The sequence below is a fragment of the Salvelinus fontinalis genome, chromosome 11 (genome assembly GCF_029448725.1).
Source record: "Salvelinus fontinalis isolate EN_2023a chromosome 11, ASM2944872v1, whole genome shotgun sequence".
Lineage (NCBI taxonomy): Eukaryota > Metazoa > Chordata > Actinopteri > Salmoniformes > Salmonidae > Salvelinus > Salvelinus fontinalis.
The window spans coordinates 11,804,912-11,827,051 of NC_074675.1; the positions used below are offsets into that span (position 1 = coordinate 11,804,912).

The 22,140-nt window shown below is 41.6% G+C and overlaps 1 protein-coding gene across 1 annotated transcript; it reads left to right on the plus strand.

Moving 5' to 3' along the window:
- Positions 1–137: 137 nt before the first annotated feature.
- LOC129865045 (putative ferric-chelate reductase 1) lies at positions 138–21,800 on the plus strand. Its single transcript, XM_055937466.1, has 15 exons — positions 138–478; positions 679–812; positions 7,890–7,987; positions 8,171–8,312; positions 14,300–14,494; positions 14,794–14,895; positions 15,075–15,219; positions 15,552–15,659; positions 15,812–15,927; positions 16,332–16,418; positions 16,603–16,694; positions 16,811–16,869; positions 17,015–17,152; positions 17,416–17,441; positions 17,573–21,800. The coding sequence occupies exons 1-15, from the start codon at positions 286–288 to the stop codon at positions 17,660–17,662; spliced, it is 1,725 nt and encodes a 574-aa protein (XP_055793441.1). The 5' UTR covers positions 138–285; the 3' UTR covers positions 17,663–21,800.
- The last annotated feature ends 340 nt before the right edge of the window (positions 21,801–22,140 follow it).

A 22,140-nucleotide genomic window follows, 5' to 3' on the forward strand; every position in this document is an offset into this window, starting at 1 on the left:
GACAGAGCTTGTTGGCGAACTTGGCCATTAGCCAATCAGCATTCTATCAAGGAGTGAATGCATCCAACTAATATTTACGACGTCACAATTGGTAATTTCCACCATCCCACTTGGTTATGAACGCAGCATAACCTGTCGCGACTAGTCTACTCTCCACCCACAAGGCACTATAATACAAATTCTACCCCTCACCCAAACTTCACAATTTTCCGGCATCGGTGGGTTATGGTCTCCATCAGTAGGCATTTTTTTTTTTACAGTTTTCGTTTTAATAATTTAATCTAAATGGAACGATACATATTTATCATTGTGTTATTGGCGTGTTATCTGCGTGCGGTGCAGTGCTACAGCTCCGGAAAGGTGACTGGGGCGTGTGACAATATGACACCGCAGCACAAAAAAGGTGCGCAGCAAAATCCCGCTCCATTCTCTGTCACCACTGACCGATTCAGCTTTAAGGAGGGCGATGAAATCATAGGTGAGACATCATGTAGTTTTCTCTATTACTGGAAGGTTCATGCAGAGATATTGAACCCTCACTACTAGGCATATAGGCTTTATTAATCTATCTATGGTTTGGCTGTTATAGGTAGATATGCTGAAATGTAGATATGGAATTAATAACGGTCTCCATTTTCTATGGTGTTGTTTAAATCAACTAAACACTGTTGTTTACAGTCAGGCTCCTGGCAGCTTCCACTCCATTCATTGGGTTTATGTTACAAGCCAGAGAGGTTGGAGGAAGCAGGCCTCTGGGATCCTTCACTGTAACAAGTGGAGAGGCCCAGCTACTCACCTGCAACGGACTACCTGTGAGTCTATTCCCATAGAGACTGTATAATTCCATTTCATTCTGTTTATTCCCACCTATCTATTACCACCTGACCTATTGCCTGCTTTTCTGTTATGTTATGAGAGCTACAGTATTACATATAACCAGGGGCGTAACTTTGGTTTTAGTAGTGGGGGGGGGGGGGGCATAACTTTTTTTTGTATTATTATTTTTATCCACTCGGATAAACACTCCAAAACAGATCAGTTATTCCGTGTTCCTGCATGGGTCCTCCTGCTACCCTGTCGGGTAGAGTAGAATCTGTAAGTCTACACTGAAAACCTTTAACAATGCAGTATAAAAATCTAAAATAGCAGTGTCAATATAGAAGTAAAAAATACAAATAAATGTAAGTGTCAATGCCAGTTGAGAAAGAACACAAGAATGTACTGATATGACTGCAGGGACACTGGTGATATAGTTGAAGTCGGAAGTTTACATACACCTTAGCCAAATACATTCAAAGTCAGTTTTTCACAATTCCTGACATTTAATCCTAGTAAAAATTAGGATAGGATCACCACTTTATTTTAAGAATGTGAAATGTCAGAATAATAGAAGCTTCTAAATCCATGACATCATTTTCTGGATTTTTCCAAGCTGTTTAAAGGCACAGTCAACTTAGGGTATGTAAACTTCTGACCCACTGGAATTGATATACAATGAATTATAAGTGAAATTATCTGTCTGTAAACAATTGTTGGAAAAGTTACTTGTGTCATGCACAAAAGTAGATGTCCTAACCGACATGCCAAAACTATAGTTTGTGAACAAGAAATTTGTGGAGTGGTTGAAAAACAAGTTTTAATGACTCCAACCTAAGTATATGTAAATTTCCGACTTCAACTGTAGATGAGGTAGTTAAAAGCATACAAACAAGGGTAAAGTGGCTGAGAAAAAGGATATATTTATATAAGGTTGTGTGTGTTTGTTTAACTATCCTTGTGGGCAAGGTAAAACAAGGAAAATTTGGGGACATTTTGCCGGTCCCCATGAGGAAAAACCCTATTTTAGGCTTAGGGATTAGGTTTAGGGTTACAATTAGGGTTGGAGTTAGGAGTTACGATTAGGTATACTTTTAGGGGTTTAGGGTTATGGTTAGGTTAGGGTTAGATTTAGGGTTAGGGAAAATAGGATTTTGGATGGGAATCAATTCTTTGGTTCCCACAAGGATAACAATAGAAAACTGTGTGTGTGTTAGGAGAGCACATCCTGTAATTGTGCATAATCAGTGTAGATAAAAATAGTGACTAAAATATGTGAAACACTTATTTTTCAGTGGCAACTGACAAGACTATAGCTAACTAAATAGACCCAGAAAAAAACTATACCTAAGCAACAATTACTTTTCATTTCATTTGACTAAAACGAGACGAAACAAAATGATCTCTGTGACTAAAATCTGACTACTAAATTGAATGGAATGAGAGTTTTTGGAGAGATTGAGAGCTTTTCAGTGATGAGCACAATTAATGAGCACAACAGCGTTCGGAAGGATGCACCACACACAGCCTACATCAGCTGGTGAGCTGCGGGTGAGCAAGCTATGCAGACAGGCTCCGCCTCCGATTATAAACATTGCGCAGGAGACTTTAATGGCTGTGATAGGAGAACTGAGGATGGATCAGCAACATTGTAGTTAATCCACAATACTAATCTAATTGACACAGTGAAAAGACGGAAGCATTTACAGAATAAGAAGTATTCCAAAACATGCATTCTGTTTGCAATTCACTTTTTGTCCTGAAAACAAATTTGGGGCAAATACAACACATTACTGAGTACCACGCTACATATTTTCAAGCATAGTGCTGGCTGCATCATGTTATGGGTATGCTTGTAATCGTTAAGGATTGGGGAGTTTTTCACGATAAAAATAAACGGAAAAGGAGCTAAGCACTGGCAAAATCCCAGAGGAAAACCTGGTTCAGTCTGCTTTTCCTCAGACACTGGGAGATGAATTCACCTTTCATCAGGACAAGAACCTAAAACAAAAGGCCAAAATTACACTGGAGTTGCTTACCAAGATGACAGTGAATGTTCCGGAGTGGTAGAGTTACAGTTTTGACTTAACTTCTACAGGATCGGTGCCCCCCCCGGTTGAGCTAACGTAGGCTAATGTGATTAGCATGAGGTTGTAAGTAACAAGAACATTTCCCACAAACTTCAAAGTATTTCCTTTCAAATGGTATCAAGAATATGCCTATCCTTGCTTCAGGTCCTGAGCTACAGGCAGTTAGATTTGGGCAAGAAAATATTTTTAAAAAAGGGTCCGATCCTTTTTTTAAAATCTGCTTGAAAAATCTATGGCAAGACCTGAAAATGGTTGTCTAGCAATGATCAGCAACCAATTTGACAAAACATGAATAATTTTGAAAATAATAATGGGAAAATGTTGCACAATCCAGGTGTGGAAAGCTCTTATAGACTTACCCAGAAAGACTCACAGCTGTAAACGCTGCCAAAGGTGATTCTAACTTGTATTGACTCAGAGGGTTGAATACTTATCTAATCACGATATATTAGTGTTTTATTTTTCATTAATCTTTTATCTTTTACAATGTTAGACTTTTTCTTCCACTTTGACATTAGAGAATTTTGTGTAGATCGTTGACAAAAAAATGACAAATCAATTTTAATCCCACTTTGTAACACAACAAAATGTGGAAAAAGTCAAGGGGTGTGAATACTTTCTGAAGGCACTGTATAGCCTAAGGTTTGTATCACAACTAAAGTTGCATAATTAACTCTAAATTAAGCATATAGGAGGACCTGTTTCTAATGATCACTTTGTTAACCTCTCAACATAGAATAGCCGCATTTACACACTCCCTCGGAAATATAATTTCTATTTATTCAGCTATGTTGAATTGTATTCTTCTTACTATAAAATATTTTTAAATAATGCCACAGGAAATATTAAATTAGCTATTGTAGCCCACAGCCATATGACATTGCCAGATCAGGGCCTAACATATGGACGACTCAGAATATGCTAATTGGTTCTTCTGAAATAGACTACATTTTCTTCATATCATGTTTCTTTAGACCTGCCTTAAATAAATTATGGATTTATTGTGATTGTGTAGGTTATATTAAATTGATTTATTTGAGTTTTTAAAATGTATATTTTCCAAAGGTCTGCATCAGAGACAGGGAACTACTAGTGTCAAGCACTTCAGTGAGACTTTGACCATTAGCTTTCACAGGTAGCAAGACTGACTCTCCCCCACTCTGCCTATCCTGAACACCATCTCACTCTCTGGGCACTTAACAGTAAACCTGAGAGCTTGGACTTACGTGGTGGACACATTGAAGCTTTGTGCCCTTGCTGCTGACAATAAAAACAGGTCCCTCCCATCTGAACAAACTGCACGATCCCTTATTTACAACCCCCCCAGAGTTACCTCCACCATCTTTGGTGTTCCTGGTGTCCCTTATGCCTCTGAAGCTTCTTGGAGTGGATGCTGCAGGTTGTGATGGGCTCCTTTTCGTATGTTGAGGCACTGCAGTGCCAGCTTGGCCGCCATAAGCCCATCCTTGGGCTCGTACTCTCGGACCCAGGTCCGAGTGTTGTGTGACAGATCTTGTAGAAGTTGCTTGAGGATGACGACCTCACTGATCTTGTCCTGTGCCTCCCCCTGTCGAACCCATCAGCAGTAGAAGTCCCTGAGGCGGTGGGAAGTATTCGTCTGTGACTCTCCCGATGGTGTCGATCCAGCTCTGAAGCGTTGAAGGTAGGTCTCTGGAGAGATGTCCAACTTCACCAGCAGTGCTTCCTTCAGGTCCTTGTAGACTATGGACAACCCCTCATCAGTTGCTCTGCAAGCCTCTATGGCCTTTCCCTTGAGCAATGGATTTAGACAGCAGCCCACTCTTCCTCTTGCCACCGCCACGCCTTGGCCATTTGTTAAAAACCTCAGCAGGTTGTTTTCAATGTCCACCCTCTGCTGGTAAGAAGGCATTTTCGGCTCCTTCCTCAGGAATGCTGGAGGGTTGACATTGGTGCTGCTGGACTGGTCTCCTGGTGCTACGGTTGAGGTTGAGGTTAACATCATTGCTACTTCAAAACCCTGCTGTGGAGTTGAAGTCCTTGCTATGTCAACCCTCAGTCGACTTGGTGTTGGCAGACCCATTCATGGGCTCTGGCTGGCAAGCTCAGCTTGGGAGACGTGAGAGATGTGAGGTTAGATTGTCATAGACCCCGGAACTCCTGCTTGAGGTCTTTGTCCCGCCTCTCCAGGCTACCATGGTTGGATGTGGTTCTGGGCCCTCCACCAGTTCTCCAGCCGCTCCTTCAGTCGGCTGCTCACATGGACCTTCTCTGGTTGTATCTGATGATTCCATTGGCAGCTCACGCAGGTCTGAAAACCTTTACCTTACGCAAATGTTTGTGGCGCAGGTAGGTTCTGTCTCTTGTATTTTCAATCTATTGACGCATTGCGCTTGATGCACAATATGTAAACAATAGCTGAATATAGTCGACAAAGGGAACGTTTCCTCGCAATCAGCTGGAAGTTCGGCTAGGCTCGGCCATATTGTGCAAGTGTTTGTCACATGTGAATTGCATCAGTATTGAAAATAAAAAATGTAAATAAAAATTAAATACAGACCAGCATACTGAAGGTCAGGTTGATAACACTACTCTGTCGATATTTGATGTCACATTCTTACCTGCTAAAGGACCAACCTCACGGACAACCGGTAAAGTATCATTTTATTAATAATTCTGGCTGGTAGAGGTCATGAGAGGAAACTTTGCTCAACCAAACGCACATATCTGCCCAAAGTAGAATTCTATGCAAGTCAATGTCGGGTCTTCGGGCTAAGTTACATTTTTATTTTTTATTTCACCTTTATTTAACTAGGTAAGTATTTGATCAAATAGGGCTATCTTCTGTATACCACCCCTACCTTGTCACAACAAAGCTGATTGGCTCAAATGCATTAAGAAGGAAACTTTTAACAAGGCACACCTGTTAATGCATTCCGGATAACTACCTCATGAAGCTGGTTGAGAGAGTGCCAAGAGTGTGCAAAGCTTTCATCAAGGCAAAGGGTGGCTACTTTGAATAATCTCAAATATAAAATATATTTTGATTTGTTTAACACTTCTTTGGTTGCTACATGATTCCATATGTGTTATTTCATAGTTTAGATGTCTTCACTGTTATTCTACAATGTAGAAAATAGTAAGAATACAGAAAAATCCTTGAATAAGTAGGTGTGTCCAAACTTTTGACTGGTACTGTATATATACTGCCTGAATCTCAGGTGGGAACAGTTCCGGCGACCTTTATGATTGCACATTCGGAAAATCACCAGCAGACGGAGTTTCCTTTGAATCCATTTTCCCATTCACTGTGTTGGTGGTGCTCATAAAATGTATCATAACTCAAAGGTGGCACCACAGGTCCCAGAGTGTTGGGGTGATTTTCTTTTTCTTCCTGAATGTAACCAAGTAAAACTCAGAAACCTGATTGTAGCAGGCACCTTAAGGGTTCCCCTATTTCCTGGGACAAGTAGACTGAGAAGTCGGGAGAGTTGAGCCTGCTCTGTGGTTTCCCCTTGGAAAGTGGGAGCGCGCTCTGCTTTCTTTGAAGACGAATGTCTTTTGAGATATTCATGTTTTGAATGTTGAATAAATTAAAGTATATTTTTGAATATCAGAATCGAGACATACTCCATATTTTGGAGCACACCATCAGGAGTATAATGACACAGATGTTGTCTGTAACATGTACGGTTCACGGATCATAGGATCTTACAGGAGGCATGTATACAGTGCATTCGGAAAGTATTCAGACCCCTTGACATTTTGTTACGTGACAGCCTTATTCTAAAATGGATTAAGTTGTCCTCCTCAATCTACACACAATACCCCATAATGACAAAGCAAAAATAGGTTTTTAAAAAACGGAAATAATGATGCTGACACCACCAAGTTTCACCATAGCGATGGTGCCAGGTTTCCTCCAGACATGACGCTTTGCATTCAGGCCAAATAGTTCAATCTTGCTTTCATCAGACCAAAGATTCTTGTTTCTCATGGTCTGAGAGTCCTTCAGGTGCCTTTTGGCAAACTCCAAGCAGGCTGTCATGTGCCTTTTACTGAGGAGTGGCTTCCGTCTGGCCACTCAGAGATGGTTGTCCTTCTAGAAGGTTATCCCATCTCCACAGAGGAACTCTTGAGCTCTGTCAGACTGACCATCGGGTTCTTGGTCACCTCCCTGACCAAGGACCTTCTCCCCCGATTGCTCAGTTTGGCCAGGCGGCCAGCTTCTGGAAGAGTCTTGGTTGTTCCAAACGTCTTCCATTTAAGAATGATGGAGGCCACTGTGTTCTTGGGGACCTTCAATGCTGCAGAAATGTTGTGGTACCCTTCCCTCGACACAATCCTGTCTCAGAGCTCTACGGACAATTCCTTCGACTTAATGGCTTGGTTTTTGCTCTGACATGCAATGTCAATTGTTGGACCTTATACAGCCAGGTGTGTGCCTTTCCAAATCATGTCCAATTAATTTAATTTACCACAGGTGGACTCCAATCAAGTTGTAGAAACATCTCAAGGATGATCAATGGAAACAGGGATGCACCTTAGCTCAATTTAGAGGCTCTATGGAAAAAGCTCTGAATACTTATGTAAATAAGGAATTTCTAAAAACCTGTTTTCACTTTGTCATTATTGGGTATTGTGTGTAGATTGACAAGGAAAACATTTAATTTAATACATTTTAGATTAAGGCTGTAAAATAACATTATTTGGAAAAAGTCAAGGGGTCTGAATACTTTCCCAATAATGCACTGTAGGTCTAAAAGGGCCTAAAGTGGCCACTTTCATCATGATGCCACCCCCCCCCCCCCACCTAATTGTTTTAATACAAATGTAAAAAGCATAACAAACATCCCTCCTCCCAATTAAATGTTTATGTGAGAATAGCCAGAACAATCTAAGAAACCCTAAATATCTTTGGGTCTCCCTGGCATGGAATCACACTGTTGCATCTGAATAAAACTAAATCTTCCTGGATCCTTTTTTTCTCCTTCCTTTTCTCAGAATTCTGCAGTTTCTCACACATCAGATTCACCTAAATCCTCCATCCAGGGAATATGGAGGGCCGACATATCAGGCAACCTCAACTCCATCCAATTCAGGTGATTCACCCATCCAATATCCCCTAGCTTGTGAAGCAGAATGTTCACGTCTTATACCCTGGGGCCCGGTTTCCGGTACACAGATTAAGCCTCGTTCTTGACTAAAGCACACTTTCAATGAAAAATCCATCCCTTAATGTTATTACATTGCTTTACTATTGTTCTGCCATGCCATTTCTACAGTGCATCCTTTGTAAAAGATTACTCCACCTTCTGGGTTGGAGTGAGAAGTTCTCCAGTTACATACAACGTTGCTGCTGCACCCTCAACTAACAACATATCCATATCCATCCCCTCTACCTCCTCCTTCGCCTCATCCTCAAAAGTGAGTAAGATTACATTTTTTATTTATTTATTTTTTTTTTTATTTATTTAACCTTTATTTAACCAGGTAGGCAAATTGAGAACACGTTCTCATTTACAATTGCGACCTGGCCAAGATAAAGCAAAGCAGTTCGACACATACAACAACACATAGTTACACATGGAGTAAAAACAAACATATAATACAGTGAAAAAGATAAAAAAATAAGTCTATATACAATGTGAGCAAGTGAGGTGAGATAAGGGAGGTGAAGGCAAACAGATATATGTATAAATAAATAAAAATATAAAAAGGCCATGGAGGCGAAGTGAGTACAACACAGCAGGTAAAATAAAAACTAAAAAAAAAAACACTGGAATGGTTGGTTTGCATTGGAAGAAAGTGCAAAGTAGAGACAGAAATAATGGGGTGCAAAGGAGCAAAATAAATTAATAAATAAATACAGTAGGTAAAGAGGTAGTTGTTTGGGCTAAATTGTAGATGGGTTATGTACAGGTGCAGTAATCTATGAGCTGCTCTGACAGCTGGTGCTTAAAGCTAGTGAGGGAGATAGGTGTTTCCAGTTTCAGAGATTTTTGTAGTTCGTTCCAGTCATTGGCAGCAGAGAACTGGAAGGAGAGGCGTCCAAAGGAAGAATTGGTTTTGGGGGCGACTAGAGAGATATACCTGCTGGAGCGCGTGCTACGGGTAGGTGCTGCTATGGTGACCAGCGAGCTGAGATAAGGGGGGACTTTACCTAGCAGGGTCTTGTAGATGACCTGGAACCAATGGGTTTGGCGACGAGTATGAAGCGAGGGCCAGCCAACGAGAGTGTACAGGTCGCAGTGGTGGGTAGTATATGGGGCTTTGGTGACAAAACGGATGGCACTGTGATAGACTGCATCCAATTTATTGAGTAGGGTTTTGGAGGCTATTTTGTAAATGACATCACCGAAGTCGAGGATTGGTAGGATGGTCAGTTTTACAAGGGTATGTTTGGCAGCATGAGTAAAGGATGCTTTGTTGCGGAATAGGAAGCCAATTCTAGATTTGACTTTGGATTGGAGATGTTTGATGTGGGTCTGGAAGGAGAGTTTACAGTCTAACCAGACACCTAGGTATTTGTAGTTGTCCACATATTCTAAGTCAGAGCCGTCCAAAGTAGTGATGTTGGACAGGCGGGCAGGAGCAGGCAGCGATCGGTTGAAGAGCATGCATTTGGTTTTACTTGTATTTAAGAGCAGTTGGAGGCCACGGAAGGAGAGTTGTATGGCATTGAAGCTCGCCTGGAGGGTTGTTAACACAGTGTCAAAAGAAGGGCCAGAAGTATACAGAATAGTGTCGTCTGCGTAGAGGTGGATCAGAGAATCACCAGCAGCAAGAGCGACATCATTGATGTAAACAGAGAAGAGAGTCGGTCCAAGAATTGAACCCTGTGGCACCCCCATAGAGACTGCCAGAGGCCCGGACAACAGACCCTCCGATTTGACACACTGAACTCTATCAGAGAAGTAGTTGGTGAACCAGGCGAGGCAATCATTAGAGAAACCAAGGCTGTCGAGTCTGCCAATGAGGATGTGGTGATTGACAGAGTCAAAAGCCTTGGCCAGGTCAATGAATACGGCTGCACAGTATTGTTTCCTATCGATGGCGGTTACGATATCGTTTATGACCTTGAGCGTGGCTGAGGTGCACCCATGACCAGCTCTGAAACCAGATTGCATAGCGGAGAAGGTGTGGTGTGATTCGAAATGGTCGGTAATCTGTTTGTTGACTTGGCTTTCGAAGACCTTAGAAAGGCAGGGTAGGATAGATATAGGTCTGTAGCAGTTAGGGTCAAGGGTGTCCCCCCCTTTGAAGAGGGGGATAACCGCAGCTGCTTTCCAATCTTTGGGGATCTCAGACGACACGAAAGAGAGGTTGAAGAGGCTAGTAATAGGGGTGGCAACAATTTCAGCAGATAGTTTTAGAAAGAAAGGGTCCAGATTATCTAGCCCGGCTGATTTGTAAGGGTCCAGATTTTGCAGCTCATTAAGAACATCAGCTGACTGAATTTGGGAGAAAGAGAAATGGGGAAGGCTTGGGCGAGTAGCAGAGGGGAGGGCAGTGCTGTTGTCCGGGGTAGGGGTAGCCAGGTGGAAAGCATGGCCAGCCGTAGAAAAATGCTTATTGAAATTCTCAATTATAGTGGATTTGTCGGTGGTGACAGTGTTTCCTATCTTCAGAGCGGTTGGAAGCTGGGAGGAGGTGATCTTATTCTCCATGGACTTTACGGTGTCCCAGAACTTTTTTGAATTTGTGTTGCAGGAAGCAAATTTCTGCTTGAAAAAGCTAGCCTTGGCTGTTCTAACTGCCTGTGTATATTGGTTTCTGGCTTCCCTGAAAAGTTGCATATCACGGGGGCTGTTCGATGCTAATGCAGAACGCCATAGGATGTTTTTCTGTTGGTTAAGGGCAGTCAGGTCAGGAGAGAACCAAGGGCTATATCTGTTCCTGGTTCTAAATTTCTTGAATGGGGCATGCTTATTCAAGATGGTGAGGAAGGCATTTTTAAAAAATGACCAGGCATCCTCTACTGACGGGATGAGATCAATATCCTTCCAGGATACCCCGGCCAGGTCAATTAGGAAGGCCTGCTCGCTGAAGTGTTTCAGGGAGCGTTTGACAGTGATGAGTGGAGGTCGTTTGACCGCTGACCCATTACGGATGCAGGCAATGAGGCAGTGATCGCTGAGATCTTGGTTAAAAACAGCAGAGGTGTATTTGGAGGGCAAGTTTGTTAGGATGATATCTATGAGGGTACCCGTGTTTACGGAATTGGGGTGGTACCTGGTAGGTTCATTAATAATTTGTGTGAGATTGAGGGCATCAAGCTTAGATTGTAGGGTGGCTGGGGTGTTGAGCATGTTCAAATTTAGGTCGCCTAGCAGCACGAGCTCTGAAGATAGATGGGGGGCAATCAGTTCACATATAGTGTCCAGAGCACAGCTGGGGGCAGAGGGTGGTCTATAGCAGGCGGCAACGGTGAGAGACTTGTTTTTAGAGAGGTGGATTTTTAAAAGTAGAAGTTCAAATTGTTTGGGAACAGACCTGGATAGTATAACAGAACTCTGCAGGCAGTCTTTGCAGTAGATTGCAACACCGCCCCCTTTGGCCGTTCTATCTTGTCTGAAAATATTGTAATTGGGGATAAAAATGTCTGAATTTTTGGTGGTCTTTCTAAGCCAGGATTCAGACACGGCTAATACATCCGGGTTGGTAGAGTGTGCTAAAGCAGTGAACAAAACAAACTTAGGGAGGAGGCTCCTAATGTTAACATGCATGAAGCCAAGGCTATTACGGTTACAGAAGTCATCAAAAGAGAGCGCCTGGGGAATAGGAGTGGAGCCAGGTACTGCAGGGCCTGGATTCACCTCTACATCACCAGAGGAACAGAGGAGAAGTAGGATAATAGTACGGCTAAAAGCTATGAGAATTGGTCGCCTAGAGCTACCAGAGCAGAGAGTAAAAGGAAGTTTCTGGGGGCGATAAAATAGTTTAAAGGAATAATGTACAGACAAAGGTATGGTAGGATGTGAATACAGTGGAGGTAAACCTAGGTATTGAGTGATGATGAGAGAGATCTTGTCTCTAGAAACATCATTGAAACCAGGTGATGTCATCGCATATGTGGGTGGTGGAACTGCAGGGTTGGATATGGTATAGAGAGCAGGGCTAGAATCTCTACAGTGAAATAAGCCAATAAACGCTAACCAGAACAGCAATGGACAAGGCATATTTACATTAAGGAGAGGCAAGCTTAATCGAGTGATAAATAAGGGTCCAGTGAGTAGAGGTTGGTTGGGGTCGTGGCGATCCAGACAGCTGGCCGGGTATATGGCTATCGGTAGCAGCATAGGATGGAGGTCTGTTTGTAGATACCTCGTGCGTTTCCGTCGGTAGGTTCCGTGTAGTGGGGTTTTGTTCAGATAGCAGCCGATAAGACAGCTAACGATTAGCGGGCCTCAGATGAGCGTTCAGGTAACGCCGGGACGGAGGTGCCGGTTGGATAAATCCCTCGGGCAGATAACGTCGGCAGTCAGTCGTGAAGGCCCGGTGGGGTTCCGTATCTGCAGCAGCAACAAAGAAGCGGGTCCGGATGGTGATGGAACTCCTCAGCTGGCTAGCTCCAGCATGATTTGAGTTAGCTCCGGGGTCGACGTAAGCCAATAGTCACACGGTATGCAGCTAGCTAGCTGCGAAATCAAGGTGCAAAATAGAGGCTGAGGCTGCGGTTGGAATCCGGGGAAACTGAGAGAAAAAAAGTCCCGGAATGCTCCGGTCCGAGTCGCGTTGCACTAAAGTGCCGGTAGATTATCGAGCTAGAGGAATAGCTGATGACCGCAAAACGTGGGCAGCTGAAACACCAACGCTAGCCAGCAAACCGGCTAATTTCGGGGCAGCTACAGATTAGCTTCTGGCTAGCTATCGGAGTAGCTTCTGGATTAGCTTTCAGGCTAGCTTCTGAATTAGCCCCTGGCTATCTTCCACGATGGATTTTCAGATTGAGGTGAATAGTACTTATTGTAATTGGTGAAGCGGGTTGCAGGAAAGCTTTTGCAGGAAAGCTTTTGTAGTTGAGTTCTTGGATAATAAAATAAATAAAAGATATGTGAAGAAAAGGTGTAAATATATATATATACAGGACACGACACGACAACACGGAAAAATACGTCTGAACTGCTAAGCTACCTTGGTAACTTGCATTATAGGATTATTGTGAATATTTAGATTAATATAATAATTTGATTAATACATTTGCATGCTTTGCAAGAAGAATGATTTCCCTAATAATCCTGTTTATTTGAACACGAAATCAGGCTACTGATGGGACTTTGATAAATGTGGAAAATTGCCAATCAAAATATACGTGCTACCATGTTATTTTTGGGAAGCCTATTTGATTCTGACTTCTGACATTTTTAACTCCCTTCACTCGTGCAAAGGAGGGAGGCTTGCACTGGTGATTTTATCACATGCGCAGATCAAATACACTGCTGGAACTACGATTAAGGTGTTTACACTCTTCAAAGGTGCTATCTAGAACCCAAAAGGGATATTCGGCTGTCCCCACAGGAGAACCCTTTGAAGAACCCCTTTTGGTTCCATGTAGAACCCTTTTGGTTCCAAGTAGAATCATTTTGGGTTCCATGTAGAACCCTTTTCACAGAGGGTTCTACATAGAACGCAAAAGAGTTCTACCCTGGAACTAAAAAGGGTTCTACCTGGAACCTTAAAGTCTCCTTCTATGGGGACAGCTGCAGAACCCTTTTGGAACCCTTTTTTATGAGTGTACATGTCCTAATAATTCAAAAGTTTGCTCAGAAACCAGATGTTTTAATCAGCGTATGCTTACTTAGATTATGAATTTACGCCAATTAAGATAAGCAGAGTAAGGTGCTTACATGACTAATGCCATACTCGGCCTACTGCCATAATCAGTTTAATATCGAATTATTAGTGTGCATGTAAATGTACTCAGTATTTCCATTGAAATCCTTAGTACTTATGGTAATAGATAATAGTACAAATATGTTTTATCTAAACATAAACTTGTCTTAACAATGTATCACAAGTGTAATTGATAGTCTATCAAAAGGGGATATTTGTATTTGTCCTGTTTCATTGCATGTAGAAGTGGGTAACCTGTACGAGCGTGAGGTGTGAAATGGAAATGTGTTTTTTGCATTTCCCAACTCCCCGAGAGTGGGGTCATTGACGGCGACCCTGGAGCAATTAGGGTTAAGTGCCTTGCTCAAAGGCAGATCAACAGATTTTTCACCTTGTCGGGTCAGGGATTCGAACTAGCAACCTTTCAGTTACTGGCCCAACGCTCTAACCTCTAGGCTACTACCGCTCACTCTCAGACAATATTGTCATATTACATTTTCAAACAAACAATAACATTTATTTTTTACATCAGTTGTCCCAAAAGTGCTTTACAATAACATTGAATATGTTTGTAATAGTTGTCCAACTCCAGCACTGGATGTGGCAGCACTAAGGTCTGTTTCAGCCAACCTCTGAACTGTGACCCTGGGGTCAGTCCAGACTGTTACTTCCTGTCTGCTATGACTTCTCCCGGTGATACAGCCGTCCAGCTGGAGATGACTGGCCCTTCAGATGGCTACATCGCCATCGGCTTCTCAGATGACCAGATGATGGTAATGTAGCCTTTTCAGAAGTAGTGCATGCACATCCTGCAATTCAATATGCTTATCCAAATTTCGAGGCACTCGTCCAGATACTTTCACTTCAATGAAAACGGTGAACAAGTTAATTTTTAAAACGAAGAGGGATTGTATGAGGGCAGTTGGAAGGCAGCCAATAAACTGCAGGAGCATTCAACAGTGTGCAATTTTTATTTTATGAATTTTTGTTTATTTTACCCTGCACCTTCAAGTGGCCTGTGCAGGGTTGATTGTGTTCCTCTCATAATCTGTTTTCCTCTGCATCACATAAGGGAAATGATGACATCTATATTTGTGGACGGGACAGTGGCGGGCTCATCCAATTGCAACACGCCTTTTCAACAGGAAGGAAGATACCGGACATACTTCCTCTGGTACTTGCTTGCTATGATGACATATGAAAAGCTAAGAGGATGATAGAAATTGAATATGGACTGGAATTAAAGTTCTGATTTGACTGATTTGAAATGGAATGTACCTCCAACCCTGATGCTATAATGACTCACAAAACAATCGGTAATGACTCAAATGTCTCTTGTTTGTCCTTTTCTAGGGAAATGTTTCTGATGTTAAATCCTCAGTGAATAATAGTATCATTAGCTGTTCCTTTACAACTAGGAACCCCATTTCAACTCAGCGATCCGGAGGGTCCAGTTCCCTCTACTATCTCATGATCGTTCACGGACCCTCCAGTACTGGTACAGTATGAGCCAAAAGTTTACAACATTGTAGCACCAGTCCTGGTACAAAGGAAGTGGTTGTGTCCCTCTGACATTTTATTTACATAGTGCTATGACATCTTTAGATAATAATGAGTGACATTACATGGACATGGAAGACGGGATCTTAACTCAGCACTCCTACTCTGAGATATTTTATGAATACGGGCCCTGTTATTTAATAAGTATTCAAATATTGTGGGCCTGGTCCTGATGAAGAAAGCGGTCTGCTTCAGTCAAGCAGTCATATGTTTCATAATATCCTTTTATTCTGTTTCTCTTCCATTTCACCTTTCGGTTGACTTTGACAGGGACAATCGGCTTTCACACTGGCACCTTCATCAGTAACACTAAAGTGGATATTTCAAGTCCTCAAGTTGTTAAAAGTGAAAAAGAGCCACCTATTATTAAAGCACATGGTAAGCTTGCCGTTTCCTTGGTGAGAAGAGTTTGCATGCATAACCTCAAACAAATTGTTATACGGTAATACACTGATTATAACTACATATACAAGCTTATAGATTTGTGTATTGATTATGGATGATTGATTTATTATCCTGTTGTACTTCAGGTTCCCTGATGTTGATATCGTGGATGACCACAGGTAGTTTGGGAATGATCATAGCCAGGTATCTGAAAGGTGTGGCCAAGGGGAAACATTATTTTGGGAAAGATGTTTGGTTTCTGGTGAGTTTCTATAATACTGTCCCTAATGTGTTAGTGTAACAAAATTAGATTGTACCGTAAGTTAGATTGTACTTTAAATGTTTTCACTGCTATCGAATTGGTGCCTTTTCTACATATAGCGTGACTGGGAGAGTGTGTCAAGCAGGCGAGGAAGCTATACTGTTAATTAAGCAAGCAGACTGACGTCCGTCAAGTTTCAAATTTCAAGTTATATTAGTCGTATGTACGGGATACACATGGTATACACTGTCCAACAATATGCTGACTTGCAGGTTCCTTCTCGACAATACAACAACAATAAGAAAACAAATATATATAAGAAAATGAACATAAAAATTAGTAATGTTTTTAGTTCCAAATAATAATGTCATATAATCTGTACTCTTGACTTGCATGTTCCTCAGGTGCACGTGTCTCTTATGACACTCACTGTTGCCGCCACCATCATCGCCTTCATTTTGGCCTTCTCAGAAGTTGGAGGCTGGAGTGGGGTATGTATCATAAACCTTTACTGCGCGCCGATTGTTATTTAAAACAAACAGACCTATCTGACAAATGCTGTGCCGTCTACAGTTTTATACCTACTCTATTATGGAAGGCTCAGATAATTGAAATAGTTAAGAGAGACAGTTTATGAGCCCAGTGTGTTTATAGGGAGCCCATCTGTGTTTATAGGGAGCCCATCCTGTGTTGGGCTGCATCGTTATGATCCTGGCCTTCTTCCAGCCAATCGCTGCCATGTTCCGATGTGGACCTCAACATCACTGGTAAGGGTTCCAGACTCATACCTAGTGTATGTCAGTTTGCTCATGTGTATGTAAATCCAAAAGTGGCTTGTTTTCTCAAGGTAATGTATTATTTTTGTGTTATTGTTTTTTCACAGGCGATTCCTCTTCAATTGGTCGCATGCTTTGAATGCTGTGGCAATAAAACTTTTAGCTGGTAAGGAACTGTGATCATGACATTGTTTTTTGTTGGATTTTATTAGCATAGTACAAAGTACCGTATCTTCTCAGCCAATATCTGTCAAACATGTTTGCTGTTGCACTACTACCATGTTAGTAATTGTGTTGACATTATCTTCCAGTGGCAGCCATATTCACTGGGCTGTCGTATTTTGACACCTCTGAGAATGGTTGGCTTCTGAAGGTGATGGGGGGGTTTGTTGGATGGGAGGCAACGATGTACATCCTGCTAGAACTCCACATGCGCTGGAAGCTCAATGGTGAGATCAAATACATAATGATATCGATCTTAATTTAGTTAAATTCAGGTTGATGATATATGGCCCCCTATAATATTGAATAACCTCATATTGTGGATCTGCCATATAACTTTTGTCGGCCTCTTGGCCTACGTCAAAAGCTCTGACGAAGGACAAGAGGCCGACACGTAAGCTTGAATAAACAAAGTGATACAAGCAAGAGAAGTGTGCAGGTTTCTCTTTTCTTTTCAAATACTTCAATATAACTTTGGTTGTTCTTCTAGATCATGCAGAGAGTGCTTCTGAATCGGTACGCTGAATCCCACCATTTAATCCCACACATTTAAATGTACTTATTGTGTCAGTGAATTAGTAAGTGACTCATTCATAACAACTATTTTGTCTGCCACGGCTGTACTTGACTTTTCATTTCTCCCCCAGACAAGAATGGAGTTGTTACTGCTGGTCTTGTTTTTCCTTGGAAATATAGCCTTTTTGGTGGCACTACTTGTTGGAATTGGCTCGTCATGAAGATCCGCTGAGCAATGGACTGAGATCGGAATGTTGTGATACAGTATATCTATAAAATAGCTCACTGTACAGTATATTTTAAGTTGTTTTATATTTGTTTGTTGTCAAATGTTTTAAAGTATCTGTCCATTGATTGAGGATTGAATGCGATCAGATCATCAATTTATACAGTATCCCTCCATATAAGTATGACAGACCTTCCACGAGGACAGGCATATTGGAAATTTAACCAGGGTTTATTGACTGACACTACTTTCTTAACACAAAGTAAGGACTTTTTCTTGCACAATACTGGTTCAGTGGACCCAATTATTGTACCTTTAGAGGCCATTGAATTCCATTTTCATCAAAACGGTATCGGTCAACAGAGAAAAGAATTTCAACATAAATAGAACATCTAACATTACACATCAATGGTGTTGAATGTACTACAGAATCCCTGAATAATCTACACACAAAACAAAAGGAGATTTATTTATTCAGGAAAGACCGAGTTAAAAAAAATGTTTTTCCCCAGAGCAAATTCAATACAGTAACCCGACCAAAAAGAACCTACAGAAAAAAGTTACAAACGATGGAGAAATCCTTTTACATTTGAGTCATTTAGCAGACGCTCTTATCCAGAGCGACTTACAGTAGAGTGCATACATTTTATTACATTTTTTATTTTTTATTTACATACTGAGACAAGGATATCCCTACCGGCCAAACCCTCCCTAACCCGGACGACGCTATGCCAATTGTGCGTCGCCCCACGGACCTCCCGGTTGCGGCAGGCTGCGACAGAGCCCGGGTGCGAACCCAGCCCAGCCTGGGCGCGAACCCAGAGACTCTGGTGGCGCAGCTAGCACTGCGATGCAGTGCCCTAGACCACTGCGCCACCCGGTCTTGATAGTTGTACAGTCGTCGCAAATAAAACTGTGAAGGACCTCGGCGTTACTCATATCAAGACTGTTTCAAGGACAGCTATTTTCCATCTACGTAACATTGCAAAAATCTGAAACTTTCATGCTTTTGTCACTTCTAGGTTAGACTACTGCAATGCTCTACTTTCCGGCTACCCAGATAAAGCACTAAATACATTACATTTTAGTGCTAAACACGGCTGCTAGATTCTTGACTAGAACCAAAAAATGTGATTACATTACTCCAGTGCTAGCCTCTCTACACTGGCGTCCTGTTAAGACAAGGGCTGATTTCAAGGTTTTACTGCTGACCTACAAAGCATTACACGGGCTTGCTCTTACTTATCTTTCCGATTTGGTCCTGCCGTACATACCTACACGTACGTTATGGTCACAAGACGCAGGCCTCCTTACTGTCCCTAGAATTCCTAAGCAAACAGCTGGAGGCAGGGCTTTCTCCTATAGAGCTCTATTTTTATGGAATGGTCTGCCTATCCATGTGAGACACGCAGACTTTGTCTCAACCTTTAAGTCTTTATTGAAGACTCATCTCTTCAGTAGGTCCAAAGATTGAGTGCAGTCTGGTCCAGGAATGTGAAGGTGAACGGAAAGGCACTGGAGCAACGAACCGCCCTTGCTGTCTCTGCCTGGCCGGTTCCCCTCTCTCCACTGGGATTCTCTGCCTCTAACCCTATTACAGGGGCTGAGTCACTGGCTTACTGGTGCTCTTCCATGCCGTCCCTAGGAGGGGTGCGTCACTTGAGTGGGTGGAGTCACTGACGTGATCTTCCTGTCCGGGCTGGCGCCCCCCATTGGGTTGTGCCGTGGCGGAGATCTTTGTGGGCTATACTCGGCCTTGTAAGGTCCTCCAACCTGAGTTGATGATGAGTTTTGTGATATACAGTACCAGTCAAAAGTTTGGACACACCTACTCATTCAAGGGTTTTTCTTTTCTTTTTACTGTTTTGTACCTTGTAGAATAATAGTGAAGACATCAAAACTATGAAACAACACATATTGAATTATGTAGTAACCAACCGTGTTAAACAAATCAAAATATTTTTTATATTTGAGATTCTTTAAAGTAGCCACCCTTTGCCTTAATGTCAGCTTTGCATACTCTTGGTATTCTCTCAACCAGCTTCATGAGGTAGTCACCTGGAATGCATTTCAATTAACAGGTGTGCCTTGTTAAAAGTTAATTTGTGGAATTTCTTTCCTTCTTAATGCGTTCGAGCCAATCAGTTGTGTTGTGACAAGGTAGGGGTGGTATACAGAAGATAGCCCTCTTTGGTAAAAGACCAAGTCCATATTATGGCAAGAACAGCTCAAATAAGGAAAGAGAAAAGACAGTCCATCATTACTTTAAGACATGGTCAGTCAATTTGTACAATTTCAAGAACTTTTAAAGTTTCTGAAGTGCAGTCGCAAAAACCATCAAGCACTATGATGAAACTGGCTCTCATGAGGACCGCCACAGGAAAGGAAGACCCAGAGTTACCTCTGCTGCAGAGGATAAGTTCATTAGATTTAACTGCACCTCAGATTGCAGCCCAAATAAATGCTTTACAGAGTTCAAGTAACAGACACATCTCAACATCAACTGTTCAGAGGACTGCGTGAATCAGGCCTTCATGGTCAATTTGCTGCAATGAAACCACTACTAAAGGACACCAATAATTTGGAGAGACTTGCTTGGGCCAAGAAACACGAGCATTGGACATTAGACTGGTGGAAATCTTCCCTTTGGTCTGATGAGTCCAAATTTTAGATTTTTGGTTCCAACCGTGTCTTTGTGAGACACAGAGTAGGTGAATGGGTGATCTCTGCATGTGTGGTTCCCACCGTGAAGCATGGAGGAGAATGTGTGATGGTGTGGGGGTGCTTTGCTGGTGACATTGTCAGTGATTTATTTAGAATTCAAGGCACAACTAACCAGCATGGCCACCACAGCATTCTGCAGCGATACGCCATCCCATCTGGTTAGTGCTTAGTGGGACTATCATTTGTTTTCAACAGGACAATGACCCAACACACCACCAGGCTGTGTAAGGGCTATTTGACCAAGAAGGAGAGTGATGGAGTGCTGCATCAGATGACCTGGCCTCCACAATCACCCGACCTCCACCCAATTGAGATGGTTTGGGATGAGTTGGACCGCAGAGTGAAGGAAAAGCAGCCAACAAGTGCTCAGCATATGTGGGAATGCCTTCAAGACTGTTGGAAAAGCATTCCTCGTGAATTTGGTTGAGAGAATGCCAAGTGTGCAAAGCTGTCATCAAAGCAAATGGTGGCTACTTTGAATCTTAAATATAAAACATATTTTGATTTGTTTAACACTTTTTTTGGTTACTACATGATTTCAGAATGTGTTATTTCATAGTTTTGATGTCTTCAATATTATTCTACAATGTAGAAAATAGTAAAAAGAAAGAAAAAACCTTGAATGAGTAGATGTGTCCAAACTCTTAACTGGTACTGTACGTTTCCCCAAAAATCATGTTAGACTATCTGCTACACAAAAATATATTGTGAAGGCCTAATTTCACAGGACTAACTATGGTTGGCAATTGATTACTTTCAGACGGGGAAAATGCCTGGCCTCGATGGCATTCCAATAGAGATAGGCTTTTTATGAACTACTGAAAGATCAATTAATGTCATGTTTTAATTACTCATATATAAACTATCAGACACACAAAATTAGAGACTGATATATCTCCTACTGACGCAGGAGCTAGGGGGGCAGTACAAAGACCCAGTCTCTTAAAAAAAAATGCTAAATGCTAAAATATTGGCAAAATGTACTGCTCATAGAATTAAAAAGGTCCTACCGGTAAATTAAGAGTCAACAACATTGTTTGGGTATTAGCAAACAGAATATGAGCTTTACAAATGAGATAAAAAATAAAACAAGATTTTCACTGGACAGCTACTTTAAAGAATATGCTGTGAGAATCATGCCACAGAAATACCTATTTTCTTCACACTGGATGACAAAGTTGTGTCTTTTATACTCTGTCACACCATTATCATTATATTACATGACATTTAATAGTGGAACTGATTTATAATAAAGTGATTGCTCAAAATCTGTACAACATTTTACAAATAATGAATTTCTTATTTACCTTGATATTATAATCATAAGGTGACAGCCAAGTATATTGGCACCCTTGCACTTTTCTTCAAATAAATTGAAATAAACAAATATATACATTTTGGTTCCACAACTTTTTGGATTGTCAACATTTCATTTTTTTAAACTTAAGTTTACAATTTTATTTGATCAAATAAAATGGTACAACATTTAGTGTGCCTGTTTGAACTGAGGACTTACAGTATGGTAAGAACCCATTAGTTACAGGCCGCTTTTTTTTTTTTTACTGACTGACAGTACTTTTAGAAAATGCCCTCCCCCAAAAAGTGGAGAAAGTGAGATATACAGCTGGTGGGAGTTGTAGTTCTAATGAAACGGTGGTAACTTTTCAGCTTCTTGCTTCTTCTTGGCCATCCAATTGATTGACCTTCATGTCTTAAAGTAATGATGACTGTCATTTCTCTTTGCTTATT